At 35.8% G+C, this 17,826-nt stretch overlaps 5 protein-coding genes across 13 annotated transcripts in view; 3 read left to right on the top strand and 2 right to left on the bottom strand.

Annotated features, from left to right (window-relative positions):
- Nucleotides 1-48: 48 nt before the first annotated feature.
- Nucleotides 49-9,953, top strand: LOC107272921 (vascular endothelial growth factor receptor 1). Of its 4 annotated transcripts, none has more exons than XM_015750595.2 (23): nt 49-204; nt 2,189-2,316; nt 2,391-2,550; nt 3,041-3,171; nt 3,245-3,392; nt 3,480-3,616; nt 3,692-3,860; nt 3,944-4,067; nt 4,128-4,303; nt 4,391-4,563; nt 4,657-4,798; nt 4,891-5,037; nt 5,112-5,270; nt 5,354-5,490; nt 5,578-5,734; nt 5,834-5,934; nt 6,023-6,173; nt 6,258-6,482; nt 6,560-6,728; nt 6,949-7,192; nt 7,279-7,610; nt 7,706-7,811; nt 7,893-9,953. In XM_015750595.2, the coding sequence occupies exons 1-23, from the start codon at nt 150-152 to the stop codon at nt 8,532-8,534; spliced, it is 4,113 nt and encodes a 1,370-aa protein (XP_015606081.1). In that variant the 5' UTR covers nt 49-149; the 3' UTR covers nt 8,535-9,953. The 4 variants fall into 4 exon arrangements, with proteins under 4 accessions (XP_015606081.1, XP_015606080.1, XP_015606078.1 ...); XM_015750594.2 differs by having other exon boundaries at nt 6,916-7,192; XM_015750592.2 differs by having other exon boundaries at nt 6,913-7,192.
- LOC107272908 (cyclic nucleotide-binding domain-containing protein 2-like) lies at nt 9,030-11,813 on the bottom strand. Its single transcript, XM_025090231.1, has 11 exons — nt 11,685-11,813; nt 11,292-11,586; nt 11,045-11,218; nt 10,700-10,955; nt 10,497-10,601; nt 10,235-10,419; nt 9,955-10,158; nt 9,743-9,883; nt 9,532-9,676; nt 9,282-9,459; nt 9,030-9,170 (listed from the first exon to the last, which is right to left on the bottom strand). The coding sequence occupies exons 2-11, from the start codon at nt 11,367-11,369 to the stop codon at nt 9,038-9,040; spliced, it is 1,599 nt and encodes a 532-aa protein (XP_024945999.1). The 5' UTR covers nt 11,370-11,586; nt 11,685-11,813; the 3' UTR covers nt 9,030-9,037.
- On the top strand, nt 11,714-12,915 carry LOC107272923 (proteasome maturation protein). The gene is made up of 5 exons (XM_015750597.2): nt 11,714-11,854; nt 12,090-12,193; nt 12,274-12,334; nt 12,398-12,573; nt 12,657-12,915. Exons 1-5 carry the CDS (start codon nt 11,852-11,854, stop codon nt 12,742-12,744), a joined length of 432 nt encoding a protein of 143 aa, XP_015606083.1. The 5' UTR covers nt 11,714-11,851; the 3' UTR covers nt 12,745-12,915.
- LOC107272922 (2-oxo-4-hydroxy-4-carboxy-5-ureidoimidazoline decarboxylase) lies at nt 12,790-13,900 on the bottom strand. Its single transcript, XM_015750596.2, has 4 exons — nt 13,769-13,900; nt 13,459-13,680; nt 13,225-13,378; nt 12,790-13,131 (listed from the first exon to the last, which is right to left on the bottom strand). Exons 2-4 carry the CDS (start codon nt 13,649-13,651, stop codon nt 12,948-12,950), a joined length of 531 nt encoding a protein of 176 aa, XP_015606082.1. The 5' UTR covers nt 13,652-13,680; nt 13,769-13,900; the 3' UTR covers nt 12,790-12,947.
- A 482-nt stretch (nt 13,901-14,382) lies between these two features.
- Nucleotides 14,383-17,826, top strand: part of LOC107272926 (extracellular sulfatase SULF-1 homolog) — a gene marked incomplete at its 3' end in the record, with an annotated part of 37,862 nt that continues 34,418 nt past the window's right edge. For 5 of the 6 annotated variants that reach the window (XM_015750610.2, XM_015750606.2, XM_025090229.1 and 2 more), the window contains 1 exon segment: nt 14,383-16,692. 6 annotated transcript variants of the gene reach the window in all.

Genomic DNA, 17,826 nt, shown 5'->3' with positions numbered 1-17,826 from the left:
ACGGGTGGGGTCGACATGGTAAGTATTTCTCATCGACAACCTCGAAACTTTTTCAGTATTCCAAGCGCTTCTGTAGCATTTGCTGCTACAACCTCTTTCACATACAGTGATGTAAATCTCGTACAATTGAAGTTTGTGAGTTGTCCAGGATGACGACGCGATACATTGCATTTTACTTCCTCCTCAACATACTGATAGCTCCAGGTAAGACATACGTGTTTAATAGCTTATTAACATTCCTCGGCTAACCTACAAAATATTTCCACAGAAAATTTCATTTCACCCGTCAGCATTTTCAAGACGTCAATATATTAAGCCAGCATTTTGGTTTCACTGTGACAATATGAATATTTGGCGTTTACTGATAACTATTGGCACCTTTAATATACGTGCCTGAAACGGCCCTGAAATATCTGACGTTTCTCGTGCCTGAAACCTTGGGCTTACTCTAAATACACCTCCTGCAGTCATTACTGCTATCTTGATGACTTTACGACCTGTAAACGCATTTATACTCATTAACAAGATTTGGTAATTGTTCAATTTCTGATATTGTTTATACGATTATTTGTATTTCGAGTGCGGGTTTTGAGTCTGCGCATTCGGGTGCATTTCTTTTTGCACGTGGTCTATTACTCAGGTGCGAATCAAACGTATGGACATTTTATATATTTTTTTACCTGAATTCATCTCGAACAATTAGTCATTTGTTACGTGTTACTTCTTTACTCAAAGAACCTTGACACTTATGCTTCACTGACGAATGCACTGAATCATCCATGTTTTTATTCAATAGCTTCAGGGCTGTTGAGGGTAGCTAAAGAAAATATGTAATTGTTGTAATTCACATATACAGTCGGAATTTATTTCATTTTATCTACATAAATCCTCAGTCTTTCACTCTTACGGATTTAATTATTATTTCATCAGTAGAAAATACGTCACGCTCCGAATTACTCATGTCGCGCATTCCATGATGACTGCATACTCTTCGTCCTGAATCTTGGTAATTTTTACCTATAACACTTGTCAGCCATATTACGTATGAAATAGACGTCATTATGACAATAAATTTCAAATTATTGCAAACTCTTTTTACTGCAGTAATTTATGTATTATAATTTAGCAAATTTATCACAGTTAATGGGAAGATAAATTTTTTATTTATACCTTTCATTCTTTAACGACTGAATTGTAAATGTATACATGTAGCTCTGTTATCCGAGAAAAATAAGTAAATCAATCATATTTATTTGTTTATTCTCATTATCGCAAATTCTGGTTAAAAAAAAAACTATTCCAGATGTGATATTCATAGGACTATCAAGTGAACCTCATACCGAAAGATACAGATGCTCTAATCTTTTCTGAAACATCTGGTCAATGCTCCGCCCCAAAAAAAGGGCCGTCTTATCTGCGTTGAAAATATTTGGCAAGCATCACTTGTCTTAGAAAAAATGTTTCTTGATTATTTAGACAAAAAATAGACCAGGTCCTCCCAACTTTCCGATTAACAAATAAACAAATTTCCTTGGTTGACAATAATAAATGTCTTGAACCACGAAAAAATAACAATTCGTATCGAATCCACGTGGACGGGAAACGGCGGCAAAATGAGTCAAAAAATTTGAAACACGCATGCTAGTCAAAACATAAGATTTCAACTGTTTATTATTAATAATCTTCTCTCCTCTTCAATATTTTATTTCTCTTGAGTACAGTAATAATTTTCGTCTGCGTTATGCTTATTTTCAATTCAGTCAAATCATTCGATCCATCTTCACCTATCATGTAATTTTAATATACATCATTATTTTTACCCAGCTAATCACCGTCGTTCTTACAATTCTTTTGCGAACGTACTATACAGTTTCTTTCTGGATGTTCGTAATAGTGCTCGGTCAGTCCGTTTTGTACATTCAGATAAGAGATTATCACAAGAGGAAAAAAAAGACTTCCTCCGAGTTTGTCTCGCCTCCCACTGTACACGAGAGAGGGAATAAACATCGCGGGACATTCCCAGGACATTGCGGCTTATGTTGCTGCGCAATGGGAATTACTGAGAAACATTAATTAACCTCCGCGTTTTCAGATCCAGAATGATTTAAGATGGCCAAAAACATGCTCTTGGATTCAATAAAATATTAAATTTTATTTTTAAAAATTCTTTATTTTTCAATGTTCACAGTGCATCTGGAACCACTAAGCATCGGTGAGAACGAGTCCTTCGTAGTGCAAGAGGGTAGTGCCTTGGAATTGCAATGTAGATTTGGTCCTGATTCCCACTTTAGCTTTCCCAAACTGAGTACTGAATTCGTGAGTGTTCGAATACATTGTAAAGAATTTTTGCGTTTATTTATTTATATTTTAATTCTACCTTCTCATGACAGAACGTTACAACCGATTGGAATATTTCTGATGGTGTATTTTATCGTCCTCGTACTGAACACGGGGACACCGGCTGGTACGGATGTGCTCCTCAGGATGTCACCCTGGATCCTGATGATCGTCAACAACCATCCACAGCCTGGTCTTACGTATACGTTAAATGTAACTAAACAAATATATTAATAGGCATTCGGGATAAACGTCCGAAAAGCGCATACCGCCGATGAATCTGAACGCCATTTTGAGTATGAAAGTCAAAAAAGAACCTCTTTTCGTTCGGTGTGCATAATCGCGCATTCCTAACCGATTTAGGCTATTTTAGCTTTCCCCAGAAAGGGTATTCGCGTGTGTACAGCGGAGATTAGGAACTGTGGGGTAGGAACACACATATACCCTTTCTGGGGAAAGCTAAAATAGTCTAAATCGGTTAGGAATGCGCGATTATGCACACCGAACGAAAAGAGGTTCTTCTTTGACTTTCATACTCAAAATGGCGTTTGCGCCAATTTTCGTTACGATATTCGTGATTAAAAGGTCAAAATACGTTATTATACCAAATTTCAGATCGATCGGCGATATGCGCTTTTCGGAAGTACACCCGGCATTTGAATAATTGACAAAAGTTATGCTGGGAAACATTTTTATTTTACAGCAGAGAAAAATCTGTTCGCTGTTGCATCAGATGACGTCTGGAGTTTCACAGTCGGTGCTGGTGAAACATTAGTTATCCCTTGCAGACCCACTTCGCCGGATTATCCTGTAAAATTGTATGAAAGTGGAAACGTACGTAAATTGGAAGCTGAACACTATTTATCTGAATTTAATGAATTTTTCTTATTTCTTTTCAATGTTACAGGAATTGACTCTCAACGACAATAGATTGTTCGATCCGAGAGTTGGTTTTATATGGAAGAACATAAAGATAAAGAATAGCAATTTTTATAAATGTACCGTTGAGCACAATGATTTTACGCTTGACATTTTTTGTCATATAAAAGTTGAAGGTAATAGAGAGAGAAAGAGAGAGAGGTAGTGTCTATAGATATATTGGTATGATTTTGATTTATTTTTATTTCTTCTTGATTATTTAGCCAATGTAAAACTTAATTTGCCGCACATTTACAATGAAAGTATTGGGCACGTAGTTTGGGGAGAAAATTTAAAAGCAAATTGTACAGTCAATGTTGGACACGGTTCTTTTAACCTTCAGTGGATACCGCCTAATAATGTGAGTTTCTGGTCGATCCAAGATTAAGTACAATGATTAATAAAATTAATGAACCTTATGTATTTCTATCATCAGAGCAGCAGATTTCACGAGAGGCTATATGTGGAACCAAAGAGCAGCGGTAAAACGGCCATTATCGAAATGACCATAACTGATGTTCGGGACGAAGACAAGGGGACATATATATGTAAAGTGTCTAATCCATACGAAGAGCGATCGACCTCCATAGATATTAAGATCTATGGTAATTTCTTTGAACTGTACACAATTTCAGAGAGCCTTAATTTAATTATTTATCTTATTAATAAAACCGTCCTATATTTTCAGATCCATTTGACACGTATATTAAACTGAAGTCACAAGGGGATCAGACGTATTTTGAGTCTCCAGCAGGTGGCAGCATCTCATCGGTCGTATACTATGATGCTTATCCACAGCCTACATTACAATGGTAAATTTAATTTGGCTGAGTATAAGAACATTCAATCTAAAGACAGTCTCTTCTTCATAGGATTGGACCAGATAACAGAACAATAACATCTTCTGAGAATTATGAGGTTAACATTACGAACAGGTATATCAAACTTGAAATGAAAAATTTAGCCACAAAGCACATGGGAAATTATACTCTGGTGGCAACTAATCGTAATAACACTGCGACTTTGAACATTACTGTGGTAGTCACATGTAAGATGATTCTTTTTTTTTTCTACTTATTCCATCCAAATTGAAGATATGAATTATTCACGGCATTTTTATTTTTTTATATTTCAGCAAAACCTGTAACACTTATGGAACCCATTCTGCCTTATTACAAACCTAGCAGTTTGACGTCAATTAATTGTCACGCCGCTTCTTATCCTAAAGCGAACATTTCCTGGCAATATATTCACTGTCCAGAGACCTACCCCTGCGACGAAGAACTTCAGATCACTGAAGACCTTACGGTAAATTAATTTTTAAACCTGATAAATCTACGTACAAAATAGCAGGCAGGCAACGAATGATAGGAACCGACAAAACTTGTATCCTTGATTCAGAATTCGACACTGAAACCCGTGGAAGATCGTACCGCAGTCATTTCTACTGTGACTCTTATGGTGAATACGACTGGACGTATTGTTTGCATTGCTAGTAATCCACGTGGAGTAGTGAATTCTACAGAAGTTCTTTTCGTATCAGGTAATAAATAGTGTATGATTGATAATTCATTAAAATGCGGTACTTTTTTTTCTGTATGCGGTAAATATTTTATCCTTGATTATTGTATTCAGACGGTGAGGGGATATTCGGGTTGGATCGACCTAAGTCAAATATTGTAGAAGGTGACGATTTCGAATTGACTTGTACATCCTCGGTTTACAATTATACCGATAAGTTGGAGTGGTATGATCAAAACAAACAACCCATTGAAGAAACCGGTACGGTTACTTCATACGAATCGATTGTCTGTATGTTTTATATATTTTTTCTATAATGTTTTTTTATGCTTTAGAGAGACTGAAAATTGTTACTAGCAACACTATGTTTACGCACAGATCTACGTTGAGTATTCGAAATGTCAGTAAGAACGATATGAATATTTTCATTTGCGCCGGGGTACCCAATGACTCTGAGAGACCCAATTACCAATATTACAATCTTACTGTCTTTGGTAAATGAAATCAAATTGAAGATTCTTATACTTCTTAAAAATAGATTGTTACCAGTACAGTGTCTCTTATATGGTATTTTTAGATTCAAAAGAACCTTTTTTCGAAGAAACAAACATGAACGAGACTGAGATAACTTTTGATCTGAATGCGAACAAACGTAACGTGTATTTATTGTGTAATATCGGTGGAATGCCAGTACCTACTGTAACGTGGTACAAGGTAAAGGATAATAAGTAACAAATGAGCCACATTAATGAATTGTTTCTTAAGGTGATGAAGTAATTGCATATTATTTTTTTCAATTAGAATGACGAGATTATCAAAGAAAATGACCAGTTTAAATTTTACAATGAGCATGAACTTTATATCAAATTCTTACTGGAACGAGACGAGGGCAAGTACACGTGTCGTGGAACAAATCGAATTGGCGAAATTGAAACTTTCCAACGGATTCTGATAAAGAGTGAGTGTAGATGAAGCAAGTTTTAAATATTTGTTGAGCTTGCGATATTTGTCTTTTTATTAGAATTTTTATGTAATTTCAATTATTTTTAATTTCTAGAAAAACCAACATCCCCGATTCTCATCGTGTCTGTCGTTGTCCTCATAATTATTTGTTTTATTCTGATGACGGTTTTCTTCATCAAGTTCCGCCGCGAGAAGGTATCATAGTGTATAGATTAAACTTATGATTTTTGCTTAGTGTTTGATTTGGTAATTATTTTTTAAATGACATTTTGAATATAAATAGATCATGAGGAAGGAACTGATTGAAGCCGGATTAATGCATTTCGAGGAAGGAGCAATGGAGTGTTTGAATCCTGATTTGACAGTGGACGACCAAGCTGAATTGTTGCCCTATGATAAAAAATGGGAATTTCCACGAGAACGTTTGAAATTGGGTAATTTGTTAAATTAATCAATTAAAGAGGTGTAGTCGCATTAATCCAATGTAATTAAAATTTATGGATTTCTTCATCGAACAGGAAAGCAATTGGGTTCTGGTGCTTTTGGTGTTGTGATGAAGGCCGAAGCTCAAGGAATTAGCGAAGATGAATCAGTGACGACTGTTGCTGTAAAGATGGTTCGTAGAGGCACAGATCCAACTTATATTCGTGCTTTGGCAAGTGAACTGAAGATTATGGTCCATCTTGGAAAGCATCTGAACGTAGTGAATCTTCTTGGAGCCTGTACGAAGAATATTGCGAAACGTGAGCCTTGCAGGAAGCGATAAAAATCAAATTTACACTGATTTAATCAGTATAATAATTATCGATTTAATCTCTAGGAGAATTGTTTGTAATTGTGGAATATTGTCGTTTCGGAAATTTGCACAACTATCTACTACGTCACAGAGCCGATTTCATTAATCAAATTGATCCAACAACTGGAAAGATCGATCCTTCGATTGGTCAGGAATTTTTGACAAGGTCAACCAGTATCTGTAGTAGCAACAGGTAATTGTTTAAATATAAATTTATCTGTTAACTATATCATAACTCTTGTTTAATCAGTGGTGGTTAATTACGATATAATTGAAGGCTGCATGACGATTGATTAACTTAACGGTGAAGTGGAAGATTATCAAAGGGCCATGATAACAGCATGACGGTGGTTGGTTAACACTTTCTTTCTTCACAGCAGGTTAAAATACGCGGCATTAACCTTTTCTCGCAGTCTCAGTGCTACTTCCGGCGGAAGTGGCGGTGAACCGATGGATTACAGAGAGGGAACTGATTCTCAAGGAGTGAGTATGTCTCCCGATGGATGCATCATGAGTAACAATTCATCTCAACCTGGATGGCGCTCGAATTATCGTGGTGATTACAAAGATCAAAATTTGAAACCAATCTGCACTCAGGATTTATTATCTTGGGCTTATCAAGTAGCAGGTGGAATGGAGTATCTTAGCTGTAGAAAGGTATACGATAGATGATTTATAAAGTTAACAATGCGAATATTAAGGATAAACAAATGTATTAATAAATGTTATACTTTTATAAAAAGGTGCTGCATGGAGATTTAGCCGCAAGAAACATTTTGCTGGCCGAAAACAATGTAGTCAAGATCTGTGACTTTGGCCTGGCTAAATCAATGTACAAGGACGACAATTACAAGAAGAAAGGAGATAGTCCATTGCCAATAAAGTGGATGGCGATAGAATCGATAAGGGATCGTATATTCTCGACGCAGTCAGATATTTGGTCCTTCGGCATCGTCCTATGGGAGTTCTTCACGTTAGCCGAGACGCCATATCCCGGTATGGAAGCTGAGAAGCAGTATCAGAAATTAATAGAAGGCTACCGTATGGAACAGCCGGAATATGCTACAAAGGAAGTGTAAGATTGAACAAAATTATAACGACCATTTGACTTCTCCGAAGTCTATTTTATTATTAAGGACCTCAGGAGTGCAGATTGATCTTAAATTTCAGGTACGAGATTATGACACAATGTTGGAAAGCCAAGCCAACCCTGAGACCGACGTTTCCTAAGCTAGTGGAGAGCATCGGGAACCTTCTAGAAGAGAGCGTGAAGACGGTAGATAAAAATTTAGTTAGATTAAAGAATGTTCAGTAAAATTTTCTAATGATTTTAATATTGATTTTTTTTATGGTTTAGCGCTATCTCGAGCTCAATGTGCCTTATATGGATATGAATACCATAACCTTTGAAACGGGAAAGAGTGACTATCTGACGATGATGTCCGCACCCGATCATACTGCTTTGTCCTCAACGGTTCCTGATTATGTCAATTCGCCAATAACGTTGACATCCAATAACTCGTATTTATTGATGAGTCCCACAAATGTCACAGAGGATTCAGGAATTTTCAGTCCTAGGCCGGACGTCACTAAATCTCACTTCGCGTTCCCTTCGGTGGACCAGACAGCTGATTTACCAGAGGATTTGGAAATGACTCCGATGCTTCCAGAAAACTCAGACTACTTAAAACCAATCGATGTACAACAACGAAGGGCAGAGTTTGCTAAGCAACGTCAGAATCAAAGCAGACAAGATAAGCCTCAATCAGACTACACGAATGCGCCACTTGTAAGCGTGGACAAAAATTCAGATAATTTAAACAGATCCTTGGAAAAGGATTTGACGGACTTAAAAAACTTTGGAACACCGATTATCAGGACGCAGGATAATTATGTCAATATGCCCAAACAGAAGAGTGATCTTCGTAAGGATCCAGTTAACAGTTTTAGTAATCCCAGTTATGTGATTATCAATGACAAGGATCAGACAAGAATCTAAAATACATTTACTTGGGACTCGCGTGGGCCACGTCGAAAGTCCCTGTGTTGTGTTTTATATTGTTTTATTCGGTATATTTAATCGGAGTCTGGATTGAAATTTTTAAAGATTTTACGTAATGTTGAATAGTCTTGTGGGACTCTATGGACATCGAGACATTTTATCCTTTTTGAGAAAAAATAATATCGGGTGTTACCATTGAAATGAGTTCTTTTTCATGTACAAAACAAATGGCCGGTTTACTTGAGATTTATTAAACTATTTGACCTCACAGTGCCATCATCTGCTCTGCTCAGAGATCAAATTTAGTATTACTTAGTTTTTAAAGCTAGTCAAGTGACGAGAATTTTTTACGATTTTACACAAACTCCGTGAACAAATAATAATTTTAGTTGTAACGCATTGACACGTACTTATATTAATTATATAAGAAAATACGCTTAGTTCTTAATATTGTAGATCGAAAAAGCAAGTATTTTCATCTTTATTGTACTTAGAAAACATTATAAGTTCGGAAACATAATTTCCTCATTGATCCTGATAGAATAAGGAACATCGTGAATGCTCGTATTATTTTGAATTTTTCTGCCATTTTTAACAATATCTTCTATCAGATCTTTTTTGTATCTCAACCATCTAAAAGAATATCATTATCCAATCTCGGTGTTCGAACGTACACTAATTTTAATAACTGGACTACGGATGAAAATAACATTTTTTTTTATTGATAGGTATACAATTTCGTACCTCCTGTTGCGCACGAATTTTTCAAAAAGCTTCTCTGTGCTCGGATATTTCGAGTCCAAAAACAATTTAACACGTTCCCAAATATTTGCTCTATTATGTTCCAAGAGCCAATAACGTGGTACCAATAAACATTTCATTCGCGTAATCGATACTATTCTTCGGTTCATCATTTTTTCACCTGTCAACCAAAGAAATGGTAAATATTGTCTTAAAATTCCTGAAATCAGAATTCATCGAAATTTTAAATTACCAAGACCGAAGCAGGCACCACGGTGAAATTGGCAAATTTTCATAAAAACTGTTCGCACATTTTTTGGATATTGTTGAAGAGAAATCGAAGATGGTTCTCTCATCAACATTTCAGCAACATCTGTTATCTCGTGCCACTGATTGACCTGTAAATTATCAACGCTATTAAAATTGTACTGACTTGAATATATAAAAAAATTATTAAAACTCACAACGTCCTGTAACGTCATCGTTACAATACTCATCCTATCTACATCAATATTTCCAGTAGGTCTCATGGACAATAAAACTTGAGTATAATCGATATCCGATAGCGAACCAATATCAGATTGATTGATTTTCATCAATGAGCTCTGAATGATTAATGAATCTTTAATTGTCTGATCAATTAAGAGGCAATAATAAAAACATCATAAAATCGTACCTCTTCTTGCTGACTTACTGAATCAGTTCCCTCATTAGAATTTGTCTTATCAATTAAATTAAGATCTACTGGCTTATATAAACGATATTTATGTTCTCTCCTTTTTATTTGTTCATGCACCAACATATGTTCTATCAGACGACATTCGCCTTCTAGAACGAAATAAACAGAATTTACCATTCCCTTTCCATCGCCTAGCAATACCTGATACAAATTAATTAATCGGATTAATCAATATCTTAATTACAGAGAGTATATATGTTCCATCACAAACACTTACTTCATTGGGTTCGAAATGTTTGATACGACTTAATATACAGCATTCTCGAATCGTATTCTCATTCCATCCTTTGAAGTAATTGAAATTTATTAAAGCATCGCGCAATTCGTCCCATTCTTCAAGTAAAGTGGGTCTAAGAATCTTATCAAAGTCTTCAAGCGTTATATACAAGAGATCCACGGGAGCTGTTTACAAAAAAATATACTTATTAGTTATATCGTAAACTCTGTGTACAATTTAATTAATAAACGAATAATAATACTTTTGCTAACGACTGTAGCTGTCCTTGGAATTGAATAAAGCAATGCTATCTCACCAAACATGTCTCCAGGACTCATGGTACCAACATTTATTTCCGTGGCATCACCTGCGTATTGTATAGTGCAAGACGAAAGTGTTGTAGTATAAATAAAATTTTTAAAAATAATTTTGACAAATTCGTTAAGTCTACTTTGTACAATGAACCTGTAATGTTGTTCATGACGATGCGGGACAAGTTGACTTCGCCATTAAGGATGTAATAAAGTGCAAAAGCCTTGTGACCTTGTCGCACTATGACCCTTCCTGGACCGAGATACTGATAGCGACAAACAGCCGTAATTGATTCCTTTATTTCTTCAGAATATCGTTTGAAAGCTTGAAAATTTTTTAAAATTTGTGAAATATGATTTCTATTCTCTCTGGTACGTTGTCCGGGTTTGGTTAATAGAATTGAGCGATCCTAAAAAATTGTGGTAAATAATATAATAATATATCAATAAGGATATTCTACAATGATTTGGAGTTAGATGAAGATTTTTTTATATTAACCTGTAACGTAAGGCCTCGTTTTTCTGGGCCTGTTTTTTGCTGTGCCTTTTTAACGTTTCTCGTTACGTCATCGACGGCTTCTTCGACGGTTGGTTCGGCCGTTATCCAGCTCATATATTCAAATACCAGTCTCACTGCTGCACGAAACAGGTATCTTCCTCGTAATTTTCCAACCTTAATTTTAATTGTATAATCTATTTTAGCAATAGTTTTGAATTTATTGAGTTTCTTTAATACTTTTTATTACCATTTCGTGTACTGTCTTCTTCTTTATCACCTGACTTAAATCGGCTCGCAAGGAACTTTTCTTTCGGAGAAGAGACATCGTGCTCTTGTGTTACGAGTTTATTTCTTCGCGGATAATTTACTGATTCACAAGATTCCGTCGTAGCAACAAAAATTTAATGTCTACTGTAAGTGGAATTTGGCTTAATCTCTACGCAGTGTTTTGTCAATAAATGTAATATAAGGTATGCCTTTTATGCTACTGAAACACGGAATATGGCGCAATATAAACTATATATTCTTTCAGTCATCTTTAGCTAAGAAATAACAAAAGATTAATTAATACCCAGTCGTTTGTACGCGGTACAGATTTAGAAACAATTGTTACTAATTATTATTGCTTTTTGTATTATACCATATGTAAAAAAGCTGATGGCGAATTCTATTGCACAGAGAATGACAATTCATATTTAACGTTGAGCGCCATTATCTACGCTATTGGCCGCTACATCCGGGTGCATACACAGTCAAAGCTTTGTTTGTGTCTTGCCTTGCGAAAATTATATTTTCTCCGAATAAAAAATGGTAAGTATAACTCTGATTTGCAAAATATTATTAGTTTTGTTTAAGGGATTATAAGAATTTGTAGAATATATTATATTTATTTCTATACGAATGATATTGAACATATTGTGTTACTCCCAATCATAGAGGTTATAAAAAACTTACTGTCATCCTTGCTGCACATGTCAATCAATATTCTATTTGTATATAATAATTTGCTGAAAAACGAATATCTTTAATTGTTTGGTTTTTGCAGAGTTTCGGCTTACCATCCCTTAAGGTCAAACCTAGCCAACCTAGCGAGTTTAGTGTTGGTGTTGGCGATGGAGTCTATGGTATTCAAAGTCCGATGGTTGCTGGGTAAGAATTACTTGAATAAATTATTTTTGATTATTCTTTTTTAATCACCAAACTGTATGCTTTGATTCTTGAATGGATAGGTTAGCTGCTACAAAGTCTAGCCTTGGCTTCTCTCATCCGTTGGAAGCTTCGGAAAGAAATGTATGTTTAACTTTAACTTTTTAATCACTGTTATTGGTACTGACATACATTTTTTTCAATTAGTTTCACAAGAACCAGCAGCGTATGCAAATGATCATGCTGCGCAATGCACAAGGACTTCATGCACCAATGAGGTTAGCAATGGAACTCAAAGCTGCAGACAACATCGGTCGACTACCATTCCTTCCATCATCTTGTATGATGCGTGATGTCCTTCTAGGACGTGATGAGGAAATTGGGTTAGTTTGATTCTTTGTTCTCTTTATTCTGAGCCTTTGATTAAGGACTTATTTTTTAACCTTAATGATATTTTATGTAACAGTTTTGAGGACATTCTGAATGCTGCCGAATTTAGAGAACAGGTTGGTCAACCACATGCTGTTGTGGAGAAAAGTCTTGGTATACTGTAAGCATAGTTATGGGTAACTAAATTTATTAAATTCTGAACGCAAGAATTACTGAGAGCTTTGCGTATCAATGTATTTGTATTTAATTACTGCATCTCAAACTGTTCAAAGGAGTAACAATAATTCTTAATTGAATTAAATAAAAGAGGGAAAGAATTCTTAATAAGCACAACACTATTGCCTGCTCAGTTATTTCTTTTATGTATTCACGCATTGGACCAAACAAGGTCATCAATTCTTATCCTACATATTTTCTTCACCTCATTTATTCCAGTATTCAGTTCCTCGGTGCGACTATTTTTAAGTCTATTTTCTATTCCCTCAAAAATAGTCGCGACTTTGTTCCTGCGCGCGCAAATTACAAATGGAAATTGAAATTTTTCCTTATACCTGAAACAACCGATACAAAATTTTTCATTTCATCCAGCTCCCGCATAAATTTAATACGAAAATATTAAATGATCCCTATTACTGATTACTTACAAATAATTGTAATTATTAAGTGTCTGCTTTTCTTCCTTCGTTAATGCATCGAGACCTGCAGACTTTTGTTCATTCGACGATTCCTGTGTAAGTTTTCCCACTTCAGCCAATTTTCCAGCCAAATCCGGATGTTTAAGTAAAACAGATTCTTTTCCTGTTAAGAATCAATATCGCTCAATGATCTATGTCAAGTAAATAATAATTTTTCACATTTTACTCAAATATGTTTCTCACCAGTATCATCCAAATTTTCCAAATAGTCATCAAACGATTTTTTTAAGGCCTCTTTATTTACAAATGGCCTTTTTGAAACCACAGCTCGAGCAGCTTCCGGGCAGTGCTCAACGACATTTCCAAAAAGCCAATCGAATTGTTCAAGTGGCAGAGCATTTACCTCTGCTATGCTTAAAATTCCACCGGCTGACATTACTTCAATAAGAAACCTAAAATTCCGTTCTGTAACGATGAAAGTTACATTTAGCGTAAAATAATATTTTCCGAACTACTCACAACTATAAAATATAAGTTATTAAATCAAATTTACTCTGTTCTTCCTTGCAATGTACGCGTCGGAGTGTCAAGTGATTACATCTTGGCTGGTAAGAAAAGTTGAGCCAAAGTTCAAGCGATTATCAGTAATAAGTCTAACAAATAAAGTACTCCACTTTTGAATGTAGCAATCATTCCTATCACTTTTAGCCATTGAAACATTCCACATTTTTTAAACTTATTATATAAAATTGCATTGACAAATATACAATTCAATACATATTTAAAAAAACAGAGTCTGAAATGAAAATTACACATATATACACATTATATTTACATAATTTGAAGTATGATCTTCATAGCATCTTGCAGAAATTCTGTCCTGATAAGTAGTTCCCGTTGTTACCGACCTGTAGCAAATGAATCGGCATCTTACCAAATGCGATCTTAAACTGCCTTTTACCTTATCGCATCGCAAGAGGAACCACCAAAATGTTCTGTATCCATTCTTCCTTTTACTCGGTCCATTCGTGATCTTAAAAACTCAGTCGGTAACTCGATCTACAGTTACCCCGACACTAAACCATGTAAGATGCCTCCATATATTTTCAGTTGACGCTTATACGAATATTATACCAGATATTAACCATATCATATCTTGATTATTAGGACCAGTTACTGGCACATGCCGCCCATTGGGGATACAGCTATAAGGAAAAGAAGGAAGAATATCGACCATATGTCTCCTGGCAGTTTCTTTAAGAGAAGGAAGCTAAAAAGGAAAAGACGAAGAACACAATATCTCATGTACTCGTATCATGAGCTAGCACAGATAATGTACATAAGTACGATAGGAAGTGAATGATAAGACAGGGTAAGACGTCGGGAAGCAGGAGACACGTATTCAATTAAGAAGACAAGCAATTTTCTCGTAATGCAGTCATAATGGGTGACGCGTGGGTAACGACAGGGCGCGCGTGGTCGTCGCTCCTACATTTTTGATAATTACAAAAGTAAGTATGACGTGCAGATGCGTACACGCAGGACGCTCGATTCAAGTAAGCCGGATCTTGACATTTTGTTGATTAATTTTCAACCGTAATTACACTTGTCGTTGCAAATTCATCCTTATACACTGTAGATATTAAATCTATATCTTTTATATGATTCTTCCTGAGAATTCAAACTCGCATTGGTTCGTCATTGAGGTTAGACCTCATTAGACTAAGTACCACCTCGTAAATGTATCAGGGCATAAATCTCGGAGGCATACTTAGCCGGATGTCCCGAGCATTATAAATTTTAGTTCTCTCCCAGCGCTAGAGACTTGTATTAACATTCCTCAGGCGCTACTGTAGCCGTTGGCATTTATAATCCACGAAGTAAAAAAACCGTCCGTGTTGTACGAAGAAATTTGAAAAATGTATCGGACACGCGGGTAAACTTTCGAGCGTTAAATTCAAATATTGTTATCGGCGCCACCTGTCGTGCGTTCAGCGAAACATGTTTACGTACAATACATTTGGTGCATGACATATTTTTTTAACAGAGCAGATAAAATTTATGGCTTTCACCAGTAAGCCATTTGTATCTTCAATGAAAATAATTTCTGCTCAAACTGCATTGGCCTTACGTTCCAACCAGTTTCACTGTTAAGGATCTGACGACGTTTATCGATCGGTGGTATATCGATCTCTTGCTAAAATACGAAAGAGGTCGCACTCGTCCCCGGACGGTCATGCAATTTCTATTTGTAGACACTGCAGATTTATAGGGTCGTACAAAAATAGTTATTAGTGGCGAAATAACGCTCGTTAAATCCTTAACGACGCCTCGTTACCACATTTTATTGTTGATTGCTACAGAAAAGAATCAAGGGAAAGATTTTTCATAATTTTATCGAAAGAAAATCTTGAAAATATTTTTGACGAAATAATAAAAAGACTGATTGATATTTATTTTGACAGCGTGTACCTACACATAAGATGAATGACGTACAACGTGTAACGATAGTCATTTGAAAAATCCCGCCTAAAATTGAAAATCACAAATTCAAAAAAAAAAGCTAATCAAATGCGGGATTATGAGTCAGTCGTAGTACTCGTTCCAAAGTAAGAACATGCAACGTGTGTCTCTTTGTTTCTTTTTATTTTCTATGCCCGCCCACACGTCAATTTATTCGAGGAAGAGGCCGGACGAGTCCCACTGGGTATCCACTAACAAGAAGCGACATCACCAGGAACATTTGTGCGTAGGTAATACTTGCCGACATATTTACGAGCTCTTTTACGTAATCTGTAATCGGTAATCTCAGTCGACTTCCTCTCCGATGGACATAACAGGTGGTCGTACATGAATTCTTCTTTTATGCCTTCGATCCCAAGTCGATGAAGCGTTTTGACAATCTTTTTTTTTACTGCGTAATTCAAAATATATCTACGGTAATATTCGTATCTACGTGGATGCGCGACGGTTGAATAATTTCTATAGCTTTGTAGGGGGACTGAACGGTAGGCGTGACGTAGTAATCCTTTGTTTTGTCTAGAGGCGATATGAACATTTTCCTCACGGCACAGATCCGCCAATTGCTCGATAAGGAGGAAAAGAGGTTAACAAATTTTATTTATAATTTGGTACAATTTTTTTTATCACATTTAAAAAACTATTTTTTATGTCGCACTGTGAAGGGTCCTTTACGTCCTGATCGATTTCATCGAAACGGGCGAGGAGAAGAAGAGGTTAGGATTCTCGTCTTCTGTAATCTTCCTGGACTTCCTGTCTGGAGCATTTTGAAATTGGATGACTCTGGTTGGTCACACTGATTTTATTTTTATTATCTAACGCTCTGACGATCTTCTAGAAATTCGATACTTCGATTGGTCAGTAAATCGAGATAGGTACCGGGTAAGGATCGGATGGACCAAAAGGTAGGAGATCCAATGTGGAGGGATGATGGTCCAGTGGATTGTGGGATGTTATGTGAGTTATGCAATAATTATTTTTTTTCGTTCTCTTTCTTTCTTTTTTTTTTATTAAGGATATCCAGTATGCGCAGGGTGTACAGAGTAATTTTTATTCGAATGAAGCCAAGTGATCTGTAAATCCTTCGATATCAAAATCCTGACTTCCGGTCGATAAGCCAGCACGAAGCTTGAACTTTATATTCCCACTTTAGTCCCAACGTGCGATCCCTTGTGTTTACAGCAAAAGAGCATGTACCGGAGGTTCCAAGTTTAACTTGCAAATTTACTCCGGCTTAGGTCAATTTATGCAGTAAAAAATGGGCAGACGTGCATGGCGAATGAATATGAGTGTCTCTTGGTGGCGGCGACTGGTAACCAGGACTTCCCCTATTTCGATGTTAGAATATTTAGACATTATCGAAGGAAAATCGATTTTATGGCTGTATTCAAATTTACGTTTTCGGCGGGAATTTCAAATATTCATTAGAGTCTAAATTCGAGGTTATTACGAATATAATTTTTTTGAGGGGTGATATTTGAATTTTATATCTCAAGTCGGTAGTGGGGTGGACATTTTTTTTTGTTACGACAGAAAAATTCATATGTATAATGCAAACTGCATAATAGAATGAGAATATTTTTATTAATTAAATTTTTCTTAACCGCGCGATTCTCGGCAAGACTAAACCAATAATATTTGCGTTTCGCTTTCGCATAATACATAATAAGAAGACTTTGTGCACGGTAAAAATATCGTGGAATGCATGACAGACGAATAAACGTCTCGCTATGATGTTTTAGCTGGTAAATTATTTTAGCCCGGACTCGAACCAAGTTCCGTAATACTTCGAAACGTAGTTGGGAAATATTCCGTGAGACTTTTCAAATAAATGTTCATAAGATGAATTCAAACTGGGAAAACTCGGAGCAATGAACGTTCGAATAAATTCTCTTAAAGGGACATGACGGGTTTTATGATTCAATAAAATAAACTTGAATTAAACTAGCGCTGACATCGAAGATATTACTAGACGAATAAAATGGTATGAAACTGAAGTTGACAATTTTTCTTATTTTTCATATTCGAGGTAAATGAAATTTTTTTTAACGAAAATCCATTAAAAATTATTTTATTTTATTTTTTACATAC

Source organism: Cephus cinctus, unplaced genomic scaffold (genome assembly GCF_000341935.2).
Source record: "Cephus cinctus unplaced genomic scaffold, Ccin1 Ccin1_scaffold1312, whole genome shotgun sequence".
NCBI lineage: Eukaryota > Metazoa > Arthropoda > Insecta > Hymenoptera > Cephidae > Cephus > Cephus cinctus.
The sequence above is the reverse complement of the archived record's forward strand: the minus strand, read 5'-3'. Positions and strand labels throughout refer to the sequence as shown.

What these genes read in the sequence shown, in the direction of transcription:
- LOC107272921 (XM_015750592.2), top strand. Translation starts at nt 150, where the DNA reads ATGACGACGCGATACATTGCATTTTACTTCCTCCTCAACATACTGATA. An exon ending in CAACATACTGATAGCTCCAG is followed by an intron (nt 205 to 2,188) that starts GTAAGACATACG and finishes CAATGTTCACAG; the next exon opens with TGCATCTGGAACCACTAAGC. An exon ending in AGAAGTTCTTTTCGTATCAG is followed by an intron (nt 4,799 to 4,890) that starts GTAATAAATAGT and finishes TATTGTATTCAG; the next exon opens with ACGGTGAGGGGATATTCGGG.
- LOC107272922 (XM_015750596.2), bottom strand. Translation starts at nt 13,651, where the DNA reads ATGTCAGCCGGTGGAATTTTAAGCATAGCAGAGGTAAATGCTCTGCCA. An exon ending in GGAAAATTTGGATGATACTG is followed by an intron (nt 13,379 to 13,458) that starts GTGAGAAACATA and finishes GATTCTTAACAG; the next exon opens with GAAAAGAATCTGTTTTACTT. An exon ending in CTTAATAATTACAATTATTT is followed by an intron (nt 13,132 to 13,224) that starts GTAAGTAATCAG and finishes CGGTTGTTTCAG; the next exon opens with GTATAAGGAAAAATTTCAAT.
- LOC107272923 (XM_015750597.2), top strand. An exon ending in CAAAGTCCGATGGTTGCTGG is followed by an intron (nt 12,194 to 12,273) that starts GTAAGAATTACT and finishes TTGAATGGATAG; the next exon opens with GTTAGCTGCTACAAAGTCTA. An exon ending in GGACGTGATGAGGAAATTGG is followed by an intron (nt 12,574 to 12,656) that starts GTTAGTTTGATT and finishes TTTATGTAACAG; the next exon opens with TTTTGAGGACATTCTGAATG.
- LOC107272908 (XM_025090231.1), bottom strand. Translation starts at nt 11,369, where the DNA reads ATGTCTCTTCTCCGAAAGAAAAGTTCCTTGCGAGCCGATTTAAGTCAG. An exon ending in TGGTGCCTGCTTCGGTCTTG is followed by an intron (nt 9,460 to 9,531) that starts GTAATTTAAAAT and finishes TTTGGTTGACAG; the next exon opens with GTGAAAAAATGATGAACCGA. An exon ending in AAATTCGTGCGCAACAGGAG is followed by an intron (nt 9,171 to 9,281) that starts GTACGAAATTGT and finishes ATATTCTTTTAG; the next exon opens with ATGGTTGAGATACAAAAAAG.